The sequence below is a fragment of the Phalacrocorax aristotelis genome, chromosome 3 (assembly GCF_949628215.1).
Source record: "Phalacrocorax aristotelis chromosome 3, bGulAri2.1, whole genome shotgun sequence".
NCBI lineage: Eukaryota > Metazoa > Chordata > Aves > Suliformes > Phalacrocoracidae > Phalacrocorax > Phalacrocorax aristotelis.
The window spans coordinates 8,578,763-8,595,001 of NC_134278.1; the positions used below are offsets into that span (position 1 = coordinate 8,578,763).

Here is a 16,239-nt window from a genome sequence, read left to right on the forward strand (position 1 = left end):
TTTTCTGCAAAGGCATTGAAATACCTGTAGCACAGAAATTTCTGTTGTACTATGGGTTTACTCTGACACCACGCATCCCTTACCAATCATCGGAGACTCTATAAAACTCCACGAATTAGTCTGAGGGATGTAGGACTGCAGGACTCCTGCAGCTCGTCCGGCTTCATTCACCCCACCGAAGACGTAGATCTTCCCACCGCAAACGGTTGCAGCGGCAGAGTGGACAGCCTTTGGCAGAGGAGCGATGGTCTCCCACTGGTTGGTTATCGTATCGTACCTAGGATGACAGCAACTGGAGTGAGCTGAGATGGCGCAATGCTGGGTGAACAGTAAAGACAGGATAGACAGACAGAGAAAGCAGGCTGGGATATAACAGAAAGGCAGATTGACAAGCAGAAGAAAAGCAGAGGTGGAAATGTATTTTCTAACATCCTATAAATTCAGCCACTTGGTAAACAGTGCAATTAATGCTTTTTCTAAGCTCTTAAACCATTGAGAAAAGCCCAGAGAAAGCTGGTACTGTTTTCTGCATGTGCCTCTCAAATCTCATAGTCCCAGCTAAAGAAACTCTGGACATCTTTGTTGAGATGTCTTCCACTAATTAATTTCTATTAATGAGTATTCAACGGAGAGCAGCCATGGAGAGGGACCTGGGGATTCTGGTCAATGGCAAGTTGAACATGACCCAACAGCGTGCCCTGGCAGCCAAGGGGGCCAACCGTGCCCCAGGGGGCACCGAGCCCTGCATCGCAGCCGGGCGAGGGAGGGGATTGTCCCGCTCTGCTCCGCGCTGGGGCGGCCTCACCTCGAGTGCTGGGTGCAGTTTTAGGCACCGCAGTATATTAAGGGTATAAAGCTACTGGAGAGTGTCCCAAGAAAGGCCACGAAGTTGGTGAAGGGTTTAGAGGGGAAGCCTTATGAGGGGCAGCTGAAGCCCCTTGGTTTGTTCAGCCTGGAGCAGAGGAGGCTGAGGGCAGAGCTCATGGCGCTCTGCAGCTTCCTCCCAAGGGCAGGAGGAGGGGCAGGCGCTGATCTCTTTGGTCACCAACGCCAGGGCCCGAGGGAATGGCAGGGAGATGTGCCAGGGGAGGGTTAGGTTGGATATTAGGGAAAGGTTCTTCCCCCAGAGGGTGGTGGAGCCCTGGAACAGGCTCCCCAGGGAGGCATCACGGCACCAGCCTGGCGATATTCAAGAAGCACTTGGACATGGCCCTCAGAGACATGGTGTGAATTTGGGGCTGTCCTGTGCAGGGACAGGAGCTGGACACGATGATCCTTGTGGGTCCCTTCCAGCTCAGGACAGTCTACGATTATTCTTGCAAATCAGTGCAGTGATAGCAACCACAGCCGTTAATATACTTGAGTTGTTCAGCTTGTGGAACACATCTCACCTGCAACATAATGCAACACGATAGCTCTTTTTACTCTAGCTAACTGACCAGCGATGCATGTGTTGTGCCAGAATAAGTTGCTTCTATTTAATTTTCATTGTGAAACCAAACTACTGTGCTTCATTGCAAGAAGCTGCAAACGTTAATGCTGGAATAAGATTTCACCATTGCATCCATATTTGACATGAAGCAAACAGAAAAGAGTATGCATGAAAATGCTAAATTAGTTTTAAGGTCATCAGTATCTGATTTAATTAAGCCATTGACCATAAGGGATGTGCAGTTAATAATCCACAGATGAAGATTCAGTTTAGACAATGTCACAAGTACAGCCATCTTTTTTTTTTTTAAAGATAATATGGCAGGGATCCAAATAGCTGCTCTAAAATGAGTCTTGGAGACAGTGGAAAATAATGTGATTTTTTTTTTAGGCTTCTGTATTTCCATGTAATGGCACATTCAGTCAAATAGGAGTTTCCTGCATAGTGATTATTCAGAATTGTTGACTGCAAGAACAGAAGCCGTCATCACCCATTCAGGGCTTTTGCTCTTAATATTAGAGATATGCAATATGCAGACATGAAACGAATCCATGACCATGAACCCATCTGTAAAAAAAGATTTAGCGATAGGGGAATTCTCCTTCTGCGACATGTCACTCAAAGTCTCACTGCCCAAACCTGGGGAAAAGGGACAAAAGATATAAGTGGTGGAAACAGCGCAAAATAATGTTCTTAATGAAAATGCGTTAATGAGTTTCCAAGTAATATAACCGAAAGTAATTAACACATTCATTAAAAATGAAGCAAAAGCAGGAGGGAGGCAAACTTTAACTAAAAAAGATGAGGAAAGTCCCTTATAATGAGCATGGAGAACTGCCTTGTACAATGCTGTAAATTAGTTACTGAGAAATTAAATTCATCTACAACAAAGTGATCAAAGGGGAGAAATATAACGAGATTAAACAACATGGCGCTGGGAGCATTCAAGGTGACACACCTATACTGGGCTGATTCTTAATGCTTGGTACCAAACTCAAGCCTGCAGATGCAGATTTGCAAAAGCAGCTCCTCCAGGTGAGACACCATATGCTGCAGCTCCTGCGTTTGCCCACAGCACTCGGGGCAGCACTCACACCCATCCTAGCAGATATACAAAAATGCTGCATTATATAACGTTTCATACGCTGTTTTTGGGTTACACTTGGTTAACTGTAGTAATCTGGGGCTTGGTAATTTAATTGTTGATGTCTTACTGTAAATTAAAAGCTGGTAAAGAAATTGGTTATAACTAGCTAGAAACTGTGCAAAGACACAGAGCTGAAAAGAACTGACCTAATGTGCCTTTTTAGTTCCTTAGCTTCTAAGCTATAAATTATACCTGTCACCTGATACTTACTGTCTCATACCATCCGCTGTGACCTAGCACCAGGAACATTTGTGGCCAGTCAAAGTGGTCCGAGATGGGACGGTGAGCAGCCGTGCTCCCTTCCCCGGCACTGGCAGAAGTACCCGGCGACCACAGTTCCCAAGACTGATATGTTCATGCCAACGACTTTCTGATCCTCAAGATTTTGGGAAGGAGGGGTTACATCCTTCACATATGCTGGGGGCTGGGAGTGGCTGAGGAGCACATCTATAGAAATACTGGAGAAAGGTTCAAGTTGCAAAAAGAGTTGTCCTTCTTTTGGATGAATTTCACTATTGGGACCTCAGGTCCCCTCGACTCTATTTCTCACCCACTCGCTGCTCTCTGTTTATGGTCTACAATGACAGAACTAATCTTTCTTTCTCCTATCCTCCTTCATCTGCCACCAGGAAACAAAAATGACCAGTTTAACTTCATCTGCTGAAAGCCAAAGGCTGCAAATTTACTGGAGATAGGTGCAAGTGGGGCAGCTTAAAAAACTACTCTTGTCTTGAGGGTCAGTTGGTTTAAAAAATCAGCGAACCAGAAGCCAGTCCTTGTCCACCTAACACAAGCATCTAACGTGGGTTTTACATAGGCTGCTCAGTGAAGCAATCCCCTTAAGTGCGTGCCTAACTTACCCCTGGGGCTGAAGAAGAAAATTTGGTGCCTTCAAGACTTCCTGATACCTGTCCATCAAGTCCCTCCATCCCCCAGGAATTTTTTCCTCTGGTTCATTCCCTCCTTTCAAAACCGTAGACCTGATTTATAGTCTCTGTTTTGCTTCAGCTCCCACTGACCAGAAAGTAAGTTGGTTTTTTTTCTCTTTTCTGTTGGATTATAAAGCTGTCTGCTATCAAATCACTCTCTTTCATGTATGGACTTGCAGAAAATAATCAAATCACCTCTTCACCTTCTATGGGATAAACTAAGTAGTGTAAGCTCCTTAAGTCTCTGCAAGGCAGGTTTCCATCATTTTGGTCTATCTCAAGTTGGCTCTTAACGTGTTCACACAAGGATTTGCACCAGATTAACTAAATTGGTTTAAAAATGAATAAAGTTGAATTTTTGTAACCTTCCAGGACAGGAACTAATGACACCTGCTTTACCTCTCTGCCCTAGGGCCTTTCCATCTGTCGTGCCATCTCCGGCATTGCCATCACTCCACTGCCACTAGTGCTACTGGGGCTCCTCGGCTGCCCTTAACAGCAGCTCTGCTCAAGGGCCAGCAGGGAGGGAACTGATTTAAAGAATAATCACTTTGATCTCTTTCCATTAGGCAAGCTTTGCATTTGATTCCCCTGTTTGAAGCCGTAGATGGAGATTTAATAGGAGATGGCTTCGAGCCAAGCAAAGGTTTTTCTTCCCTCTCCTCCACTGCTCCCTCCAGTCCCAGTGTGTCCACGCCGGTCCTTGGCTATGGGCCTACCAAGCCCACTCAATTTACTGAACTTGAAACTTCAAGGACATCTCCCTTCGTGTGACTGACGCCTAGTTTTGCAGTCCTTGCATGCTATGGACTCACATGTGGTCTTACACAGATGCCCTTGCACGCTTTCCTCTGTCCCCAGAGCAGTCCCCGCAACCCCGCGGTCCACGGCCCTGCCATGCTCCCAACACCAGGCTTTCCATGCACGCAGGACATGCGTGTCCCCGCCTGGCACTCCGTGTGCACTGAGCACCGTTGTCTCACCTGACCCCTGTGCAGTCACCATCCTCTGGTTTATGTATTATTTATATACCCATGATACTGCAAATTATGTGAACCCAGCAGAAAATACAGCCCAGGCTTGAAGAGAGCACGCGCAGAAATAACCTTGCTAGTTTTCACAACTCTCCACTCTTAGGATTTGATCTGTGGGCCTGATCCTCCTCCTGTTTCACTCATTTCGTTCAACGCCTCCTTTCTTGCTCTTTTCCTACCACCTCAGCATTAACAGCAGAAACCCCTTCATTTCAAGCTGCGCTGGTTGCCTCTCTGCCTTCTTGATTTTTACTATCTTCAGTACCTAAAACCAGTATATTTTTCCTCTTCAGCCTTTTAATTTATCTCCTTCTTGGTTAAAGAACCTTATGAATATCTTCATTTATTCACATTATAAAATCTTTACATCATGGTCACTCGCTTACAGACAGGCACCCTCCAGTTCCTCATATATTATTTAAATCTGTTGCTGGAAAGCTGCTATTTAAAATAAACCTGTACAGTGTCATATTGATCTGCTCTTCAGATGATTCACGTGTTGTTTAAAATCACATTAATGGATTACTATTTTTTGCCTGGTTTTATTTTCTTCTGACTGTTCTGAGGAGCTTAAGAAACTATCCTTGGACAAGGCTATACAGTTAATTTTCTTAAGACATCAATAAAACAGTAGGTTCTGAAGCAGTTTCTAAAGCTTATAAAGCTTATTTTTTACATTGACTTTTTTTAGACAGTCTTCCAAGTACACACAGCCAGCCAAAGTAATCTCCCAATTTTAGACAACCCTATTGTAAAAGTGATGTCAGGTCAAGGGGATTCATCTTCTTCTGTCCTTCAAACAGATAATAACCACAAAGCACCCACATTGCCACACTTTTAGTCACATACATTGTCATGTCAGCATACGCAGTCTTCTTGGCTCTCAAATTGCATATATTACAGGGCCCATCCATTACCTAAAAAACTAGTTTGTGGCTCCACTTCATTTCACCGCCTCCCAACACAACTCATAGCTCAGAAGAAGACAGAAGTGTAATACCGTCTCGCCTAACACCTAATGACTCGCTCCCTGTCACAGAGAAACTTTCCAGAGGGGCTTGATGGAGACCTGCAGTCGTGCCGCTATTTCCCTAAACGCTCATTCCGAAACCATAACTCTCCCTGAATAGATACCCATCTACAGCCACAAAAATGGGCTTATAAATCAGACCCTCTGGCACATGCATATTGTTTTAAGATGAGTAACGAATTACTCCTACTCGTCTGTTTGTGATAGTCCTGTAATATTATCCATCGAGCCAGAGTTTTTACTGCCTCTTTACAGACAAATGGCAGATAAAGGGTAAAAAAAATCTCAGCTCTATTGAAGTTGATGGGAAAACACCCACTGATTTAAGCGGCACCAGCATTTCTGGTTTAGGCTGTGCCCTTCAGCGTCAGTAACACAACCGAAAGCAAGGAGACAGGAGCACAGGAGCTGATGCCACAAATCATTAGGAATCCAGTGTTCCCTACTTGCTTTAATGCTTTCTAATGGTGCAGCAGATGTATTAGGTGCAGTCAGGTGATAGCATGTATAGATAAAATGGTCTGACATCTGTTTTTAAAAAACTAAATGCAATAAACCTGTCTTTGTAAGATTTTAACCACTTAGGAAGAAATATTCCAAGAATTCCAGGAAAAACAGGTGGAGAACAAGAGGAAACTGGGAGATGTTATTTTCTCCGTCGTCTACATGCTCTGGGGCTGCTAACTGGTGAGGTCAGGGTAAGTCACTTTGCACCGGAGACGTGCCCTCCTCTATGCCAGCGAATACGCATCGAAACCTGGCCAAAGCTGGGCATGGTCATGCTTGAGCTAACTGAGCAAGCAGAAAGCAAAATGCGGCTGGGGAAGATAAGCTGCACGTGAATGAGGGGAGGTGGCAGGTGGCCCAGCGAGGGAGGGTGTCCAGTGCGTTGCCCTTCACACTGGTGGCACAGCCCAGGACCGCATCATGCATCAGGCCTGGATGAGCCCCCGTACCTCCATCTGGGTGGGTAACAGGGGTATAAGCTCAGATGCCGCCTTTGGGGTGAAAAACAAGCCAAAACCCAAGAGCGTGCACTGAGGGGAAAAATGTTAACCTCAGAGGTAAATGTAATTTTTGGCATCACCTTACTATTTTACTACAGTCCTTTTGTAAGACATGCTGGAATGACAGAGAGGTTTCCACCCTCTTGAGAGATGGTATCACAAGTAAAAGATAAAAAGCCCATCCAAAGCAACACAATATTTGAAGAGGAATGTGCAGCCCACACAGAAATACGGTGGGAGAAGGCCTGTCGCTTGTAGCTCTTGAGGGGGGAGTGAAAAGAAAGAGAGGGCAAAGTCAAGAAGTGAGTATTAACCACACTTATGACTGCACATAACTGAGCAATTAAAGTGGCTTTACTTTGTATTTTAATGTTTTTTTTTTATTTTAAAGTTGCAACCCAAATTCAGAAAGCCTCATTGCTTGCAAAAACGGGTACAGTGATTTAAATTCCTGAACAGTTGCACAAATTAGCTGTCTGGTCCAAATGGGAAATGCTTTTGTCTGAAAAGGCCTGACTTCGCTCCATACAGCTATGAGGGCCAGCTTTTTCTCACCTGCATTTCTAACAGCAGACCCTGAAACATCCTTCCCAAAACACACAGCTTCAGCCACGTCACATTTTGCTTCTGCCAGCCTCACTGTCAATTTAATACAAAGAATAAAAAAGGAAACATCCCCAAACCTCTCTCATTTCTTGGCATAACCCACAAGAGGCCATGCTGCACTTTTTCCATGGCTGCGTCTCACAAGTCACTTCATAGACAATAGCAGATTAATTATAACCGCGCATTTAGCAAATCCCCATGACAAGACATCCTTATTGTGGTCGAGACAGCATGCACTGAAATGATAGGGAGGAAATCTGCTCCTTTCCCACATAAAAGTCTCTTGGTGGGCTTGTTACAACTGAAAACCAACACGGCTGCTCTCACTGAGCCACGCGGGGTGTGTTGAGGGCTTGAGCGTGACTTTGCAGGCTGTAGTGTCATTTGTGGCAAGGGCTTGGGTGAGTGAGATGAGAAGGAAGGAGAGGGGGAGACTTTGCCTGATTTGGGGTTGATTCAACTGACTGATGCTTTGGATGCTTTGTTAAAAAGAGACCATGTGAATCAGAGCAGAGGAAGAAATGAGACTCAGGGAAAAATTAAAAGAGATCATTCAAACAATGACATCTGTCAAGACACCTATCTGCAATAGCATTATTTTGATGTTCCTCTTCACTGAGAGAGGGAATGAAAGACTGCATCTCTTTCCTGGGCTCGCTCCCACCCATGTTCACAAAAACATTTCTGTTAGTTAAAAATTTACTGACTTAAATTACAGAACAAATACCTTCATAAATCAGAAAAAAAAATCTGCATAAAATGGGGAGATTTTCTTCAAAGCAAGTCCCAAAGCAAAAGCAGTGCCCACCTTAAGCTCAGAGTACGGAGGGAAGCAACGCTCACGTGTTGCATTCACTGCTATTATTTATCATTCATCCTTCACTGCCTGCACTCCCCTGACCTGCTGAGAGCATCATCACTGACGTCAGTTCTCCAGCCCATGCCTGGCCTGGGAAGGGAGGCTACCTGCAGACGTTGTCGCATGGCACGCATCCTTTCCTTTCGTCACATCCTTGTCTCCTACGCAAACTAGTGCCAAATTTGTGAACACGGAGGAACACAAAACTAAATGTGAATGGTGGTCATTCAGCACCAGACAGGATCTCCCTGGCCATGCATACATGCCCCAAACTGGTCTGTCCCATGCGCTGAATTAGGCAGAAATTTTTTTGGGAAAAAAAAGTGATCACATGATTGAAGATTGTACCAAAAGGCAGACCCGCAGACGGAAGCTTTATTTTTGGCATTTCCTAATTTCCTGTGTGTTTGACTTTGAAACATTATTTAATCTTTTAATACAGGTTTTGGTATTCAGTATTTATGTTATCTACTTAAACAAAAAAGAAACACCCCCTGCATAAATGGAACATAAAAGTTGCAGCACCAAAATCCAGAAATAATACTTTGACAGCATCTTAAATCCTAACCTTTTGAAAAAAAGTGGTTTTTTTTTTTTGCAAGTCTTTCTTAAAGACCTATCCTTTTTTGGCTTGCCTGTTAAGGCAACTTTTACTGGGAACTCCCTGCTTCAAACTGTTGCTGAAGAACTATTTAAATTCCGCACTTAAAACTGACAAAAAGAAAAAAAACCTCCTATTTTTGGTTGCCAGATTCACCAAGGAAAAACATTTCACAAAGATGTATCATTAATCTACTGTCACAACGCATTTTTAAGTGTTTGGGTAAGGCTAGGGCCGTACTGATCTTTTTGGAATGGAATATTCTTTTATATTGCATTTCTATTTTTCAATGAAAACACTGATGTGCATACAACATTTATGGTTTTATTGAATGTTATGGCTGACATGAAATTAGCTGGTTTTGGAATTCTACTTTGTGAAATGTTTCTTTTGTGCTTTTGTTCCTTCCTTTGTTTCTTTTTTTTTTAAGTTCCATGTGAGAAAATGAAAACTTTTATATCTGGAGGCTTCTTGAAAGGAGACATTTCCATTCTCTCCCATCTCTGTTCAGCCCCTCTCAGCCAGGAATTCAGAACTGTTTCCATTTACTGGCTGTTTTACTCGGAGCTTGGTAGGTCCCAGCCCCAGGCCAAGACCACCAAAGGGAGGCTCTTCCTTCCAGCCAGGTCAAGGCTGAGGTGCTTTACCAGGAGAGCGCATGTGAGAAACTTACTTTGCTGTTGCTTTTTTTGGGTTTAAAAAAAAAAAAGGATTATTGCAGTCTGTAAAGACTTTCATCAGTACTAAATTCAAATGAAGTTTATTAGTTCATTGTATAATCTGTGTAAAATGTCCAAAGAAGCTTAATTCTTCTCTTCCTTCCCCCGAGCAAACCGACAAACAAACTGGCGGCTTCTTTCGTCTTTGGTTTTGAAACAATGCTTTCCACTGAAGCTTTAAAAAGAAATCTAATCCTTCATAGTTTCTTCTTTTCTTAGCTGCTATAAAAGCTTATGTTAACATACAGCCCATTTGATGTATCCTTTAAAAGGGAAATGGTCCTTTAGCATAGCATGAAGAAAAAGCTCCAGCAAACAGCATGGTTTTGGTTTTTTTCTTTTTTTACCTTTCCACATGGTCAACGTTGCCTGCCACACCGACCCCTCCAATGGTATAAATTTTCCCATCGTACACCAGACTGTTATGTCGACATCTTGGGACTGTCATGCGGGACACGAGGTTCCAGTTATCAAGCAAGGACATGTAACACCAGACATCAGCGAGCGTGACACCCGACTCCATGCCGCCTGGCACCGACGTGTGGGTGAGGGAAAGAAAAGGGGAGAATTACGTGAGACCCGGAATGGCAGCAGCTTTGCACACAGCAATCAAAGCCAGTTACAAAGTAAAAACTTTTCAAATGACATTTGACTAATTAAAATAAATCACCCTCAATACTGAGCATCTGTTCCGATGATGCATATCTGTGTCATTTATTCACGCTCCCCAAAGGCTGGGTTTTTTTAATATGATGACATGAAGAAATCAAGATGTCAGACTACGAGGTGCATGTACATAAGGGGATAGACCCTTTCCAGTGTTCATAAATAACTTCTAGTCTATTAAATTACTGCAACACTTGCAAGAAGGTGTCAGGAGGCAGAGCCTATCTTGGCTTGTGAGACACAGGCCAGTCTGAAATCTAAAATGCTTAATACAGTGATGGATTGAAGCAACACATAAACGGGCAGAATAAAGTCAGTGCTTGCACTGTAGGCTTAATGTCTAATTTTCAGAGACAAATTTCTTATTTATTTTCATTTGCTGATGAAGGAAACAACCAGCTGTACCACTCTGGTAAAACAGTTCAAAGTGCTCCAGTGAAATATTTACATTGGTCGTTTTTTTCACTTCTGACTGAAGCTTCCAACGTAGCCACCTAGTGGGTGTCTTACTATCCCCGTTTTGAAGCATAAAGAGGTGAAATGATTTGAGACCACAGTAGGAGTCATCCGTCAAGCCAGGAAAAGAAACTAGACTCAGTTCTGTGGTTTAATGAGAAAACCAGGCTTCCTCTTTGGTATTTTGCCCTCCAAACCTATGCTATGCAGTGTGGGGCCCAGTACTTGGAGCTTGCAGGGGTTCATTCCCACTTCTGTTGGTTCCCCTTCCCTCTTTCCTGTGTCTCATAAGTTTGAACAAAGCAAAATACCCACCAACACTCAGCTAAGTTTGCAGCCATGCGGGACTTTCAGCTCTCCTATTGTAGTCACTGAATACCATCAGGTCACTCATCCAGATCCAAGGGAAAGAGCTGAAGTAAGCTTTGAATTTAGGATTCAACCGCTTTTGTTAGCAGGTACGGCACTGCCTAAAATGGCTCTACATATTGGAAAGTACCTCGGCTAAGAATACCTAAAAGTCAACATCTTACAAAAGTTTCCATAGAAGGCTTTTGCTCCAGCAGCAAAATAAGCATGGGCAAAAAAATTGCAACAAATAATTTCCAATCAATCTTTAGGGCCCGTATGCAGTATTAATGGAATTTCACACCACAGGCAGTGATTTACTGCAGAAAATGCAGCGAGGGAACTCGGCAAGGGAAAGGCGACAGCTGTAATCCCTTACTGGTACTGCCTGGTGCATCCGTGCTCCCAGCTATGTCCTTGGATCGCACATATCTACGCCTCCCTGCCAGGCTCCTCTTTTTATCATGAAACCTCCACTCAGCTGCCACCAGAGCATCCTTGCATGGCCTGGTGGGAATTGCTTTTCCCCCTCCAGCCAAGCAGAGGTACCACCAGACTGCAAAAAACCAGACGGTGTGATGCAACGGGCGCAGTGTAGACAGCTACTTTGGGACATAAAGCCTTTTAAGGAACATGGTCTCAGTTTCATCGAAACTAAGAAGATTATAGGGCTAGTGACTACTGTCAAAAGAGAGGTCTCAGCAACAAGTAGAAACCGTGAATGCTCCTGTAAGCAAATACTGTAAGTGTAGGTCACATATTCAACAGTTCAGCCTGCCTGTCTCAAATTCCATAACCCACCATTTAGAGTCAACTACAGCCAGTATTTTAAATTGTGTTTCTATGGCAGTGAAACCTCTTTGCACGCTTGATGGTTGTCAGACCTCTTTTCTTCACGTTGCAACTGCAAAATATTGCTGTTGACTATTTTGTGAGAACGTTAACGCCACAGAGAAATGGAGAGCGATAAAAGCAGGCAAATCCCCCTCTCCCAACCTCCTGCCCACTTGTCCTTTTTTTTTCCCCAGGAGCAGCTGGGTAAAACTCCTGCATGTCCTGTGTTGTAGGGAGGAAACTTTTCTCCCAGCCCATAAATCTGGGGGATGATTGAGAACAGCCCTGCAGAGAAGAACTGGGGGATACTGGTTGATGAAAAATTGACATAAGCCAGCAATGTGCGCTCGCAGCCCAGAAGCCACCCATGCCCTGGGCTGCATCCCCAGCAGCGTGGGCAGCAGGGCGAGGGAGGGGGTTCTGCCCCTCTGCTCTGCTCTGGTGAGACCCCACCTGCAGTGCTGTGTCCAGCTCTGGGCTCCTCAGAACAGGAAGGACAGGGACCTGTTGGAGCGGGGCCAGAGGAGGGACACAAAAATGGTCAGAGGGCTGGAGCACCTCTCCTACGAGGACAGGCTGAGCGAGTTGGGGTTGTTCAGCCTGGAGAAGAGAAGGCTGCAGGGAGACCTTATTACCACCATTCAATATATAAACAGGGCTTATAAGACAGATGGATAGAGACTTCCTACTAAGGCCTGCAGTGACAGGCCAAGGGGCAACGGTTTTAAACTGAAAGAAGGTAGATTTAGATTGGACATAATTTTTTACAATGAGGGTGCTGAGACACTGGAACAAGTTGCCCAGAGAAGCTGTGGATGCCCCGTCACTGGAAGTGTTCAAGGCCAGGTTGGACGGGGCTTTGAGCAGCCTGGTCTAATGAAAGATGTCCCTGCCCATGGCAGGGGGCTTGGACTGGATGGACTTCAAAGGTCCCTTCCACCCCAAACCATTCTGTGATACTGTTTCTATGAAATCTGATGCTTACCTGAGAGATAGATGTTGTCCCCAGCGCTGACCACGCTGAAAAACTCTCGATCATAGAAGGGCAAGCTGGCCAACGGGTACCACTTGTTGTTTTGAGGATTTAAGCAAGTGACTGCTGTTAAAGCACGTTGATTCATGCCAATCATCTGACGACCCCCAACTAAGACTATTACCTCAGCTACACCTAGGATTCAAGTAAGAAAAACAGTATTATAAAAAAGTGACACCTTGATAGGCAGGAGCCTATCGAAAAATACTCAGCAGTCAGGGTAATTTTAGTCTATTGCATATAAACCTGTTTTAGACTGTGCAGTCAAACGAGGAAGAGTGAGAAAAAAGGGAGTGTGTGTAGGGGGGAGAGCGGTGGGTGAGGAACGACACTATGGACATGCTTGGGAGAACTTGGGATGGAGCATGCCATCTGGGCAAAACTTGTAAGGGGAAAGAAATAAAAAGGCCTTTCCATGTAAAGATGTCCGTTGACTTCAACATTCTTTGAGTAAGACCTGTATGTAGCAAATTCCCATTCCACTGAAGAAAATGGGAATTTTGTCAAGGATTGCGATAGCTTTGGGGCTTGGCCATTATCCAGGGAAAGTATGTTTGGACTTTAACTTGAAGAAGGTGTTCTCACATGAAAAGCTAATTTTTGGAGGAAATTGAGGCTACGGTTATGGTTCTTCATCCTGATTTTCTCTTCTCATATACTCTATGAACTGACCATTTTCTGCTGGGTTTTTTTTGTGTTTTCCTCAAAGAAAGCAGGTTTTCCAGATGTAGGTAACACGTACTCTAGCCATGGATCAGAATCTTAGTGTACTAGGTGCTAGGAAACGTGATGGGATAGCCCCTGCCCTAATATAGTTATTAACTGAGATTTATCTGTATTGGAACAGCTCCCCCAAGCCCACAACATGCAGGGTGTACTGCAAACCAAGTTCTCTCTTTGTGCAAATGGACAAAACTTTTGCAATCCATGTCTCAGACCTTTTGTTCCCACTTTAGAGCCAGAGCTGAGTCAAATCTGATCTGAGTGTTACTCCAGATTAATCTCCGCAGTGATGGGTTGCAGTTTAACTCTGGGATGTTTTCTAGCTCCAACCCCAAGAGTCAAGTGCTGGGGATAGTTTGGGTTTAGCATTTAGCAGAAGTGTTAAAAATCTTACTGTAGCAATTGTAAGCCCCAGTGCAACTTGTTGCCAGGAGAGGTAGGCTAAGAAGCAGGACCACGAGACCACGAGCTGGAAGGAATCGCAATTTTGGGAGCTGTGCTCGTGGCCGGACCTGTTGCTGTGATGTGTTATGGTGCCCAGCCCTGAGACAAGTGTGCACAGGTGGGGTGGGGGGTCAGAAGTGCAGAAGTGAGATTGCCAGCAAAAGAGATTAGGAGCTTCAGGGGAGAGAAATGCACTTTCAGAGTAAAGGATTATCGTCATTCTTCATTAGCTCTTTCAAAAAATACATTTGTGTCATTCAAGCAAGGTTACTCTCTTAAAAGTTATTAAGTTAAAGTGCTGCACAGTTTTAAATAAATATTTCTCAGTAACAAGAGATCATTATTTTTGTGCCATACCAGAAAATCTAATCACCTGTGCAAGACATAACTTGATTATAATCAATGACCTCGAGAGGGCATGTGACATGCTGCAGTGAGTCCACAAAGGGTGTTTAGAGATCCTTTGTGCCTACATGAATGCCGTTGATATGCAAAATAACATGATTCTATATAATTAGACTCTGACCTAAAAAACTATAATCACCCTCTCTTACCCCGAGAGAATCACTTTTCCCTCATCAACAAGCTTCTGGAAATGGTTCCTATTACACCTACAATTTTATATACATAAAATAAGCACTTTTCAAAAATCCCTTCAAACATCACACCGTTAGTCGTCTTCAATGAAAGACTTTTTAGGGTAGATTGTTATTGAAAGTCCTCTACACTTCATGCTTCTGAAAGGTGCCTTGATGAGGCAGTCTCCAGAAGCTGCAAATGCTGTGGTTTGATATGCCATCTCCATGCCACATTAGCATTAGTGGCAGCGACAGAAAGTTTTGCCTGGCTTTGTGATTGTACTTAGGGGAGGCAGAAGTACAGGCAGCACGTTAAAACAACTCACCTGTTTCATCTGACTCCTTGGGGGCACTGTTCCTACACGATATTTGTACCACTCTCTGTTCAACAAATGTGCAAGAGGCCAAATGGCAAAAAGCAAATGTTATCATTCACCTCTTTTTTCAGCTAGAGGAACTAAGGCACGGAGGGCAAGGGGCTTACAATGGGGGAATGTCATAGGCTCTGCCAAAACTAGTAATTCTTAAAAATTGGGCTTCTTAAAATCTAGTTTCAGGAGTGTACATCTCCACACCCATGCCTGACCATTGGGAGAGGCGCCTAAACACTCGAGTGAAGCAGAAACATAAAATTGAGCTTGAAACACCATCAGGCTCCAAGAAGGAATCGAGGGAAGGAGCCAAGGTTTATGCCTCATCCCACATCCTGACCATGCCCAGGAACTGCCGGACCAGACCAGGGAGCTCATGTCATTGAAGGAGGTTTTTCTTTACCTGCAGAGAGCCTGGGCCGGGTCCTCGGCGTCTGCATCTCTTGTCGGGCGTGCGGCAGCATGTGATAACGTTTGGCTTCATTCACTAGATCCCGGCAAGCCTCCGAAGACTTTATCAACTCCTCGTTGTCAACAACATTTAGCAGATAGCTGGGATGGATGAAGGGGAGGCGCACCACTGCCAGCAACTCCGCAGCATACTGTGAGGGGGGGAAAAATAACAACACACTGCAGCCTTCATGCCGGAGTTCAGCTGCTCAGCATCTGTGCCTCCTTCCCTGCAAACCGTCCCGTCACCCAACCTGGAAAGACACTTGTCATGGATGCTACACACAAGCCCTGCCTAGCGATCGGGTGGGACAGAGGCAACACACAGCCCTCGGTACTCCCCGACCCAGGCTGGTTTTGGTCCAGGAGACTGAAAATAATCTTCAAAAGGTGGCAACTCTTGTTACATAGCACTGCATGGAGGGCTTTTTGAAATAAAAGCTCATTCTGAACTCAGGCTGAATATAACACCTTGTGCACTGGAGACATGGAGTAAGCTTTCGAGCTTTCTGAATTAACCTTGAAATGTGAGGGTGGTTGTTGCACTGTAAAAAAAACCCAAACAAGTCTTTTCTAGCACTATACATGTGAAACAAAAGCCAGTAAATATGGTGGATTTTAACAATTGCTATGGCAGAGACTGAATAATATCAGCCAATTTGCTAAAAATCTTTTAATTAATAGGGTTTATTTTGTTGGTGAAACAAATCACGTACTTCTAGATTTTGGGGAAGTCAGACTCCAGAGGGTGCTATACAAATACTGACAGTAAGTTTCATCTTCTAAATAAATATATTAAACCTCGGAGGGCAAAGGACATCTGAGCAAATGAAGCTGTCTGTCACTGAACACAGCTTAAAGGAGAACAAAACCCCAAGAGAGAAAACTGCAATCGAAAAACCAGGAGTCTATCCCCAGATTATTCTTTTTATATATAATTGGTTATATCACAACACAGCACAAGAGTACAGT

General features: G+C 44.2%; 1 protein-coding gene across 5 annotated transcripts in view; it reads right to left on the minus strand.

The window, feature by feature from the left end:
- The window catches only part of KLHL29 (kelch like family member 29), a 416,272-nt gene that overhangs the window by 22,513 nt on the left and 377,520 nt on the right, over positions 1–16,239 (minus strand). For all 5 annotated transcript variants that reach the window (XM_075086712.1, XM_075086713.1, XM_075086708.1 and 2 more), the window contains 4 exons: positions 15,221–15,419; positions 12,654–12,836; positions 9,712–9,892; positions 84–277 (listed from right to left, as the gene is read on the minus strand). In XM_075086712.1, coding sequence (XP_074942813.1) covers positions 84–277; positions 9,712–9,892; positions 12,654–12,836; positions 15,221–15,419 — 757 coding nt within the window. The remainder of the gene's footprint in view (positions 1–83; positions 278–9,711; positions 9,893–12,653; positions 12,837–15,220; positions 15,420–16,239) is intronic.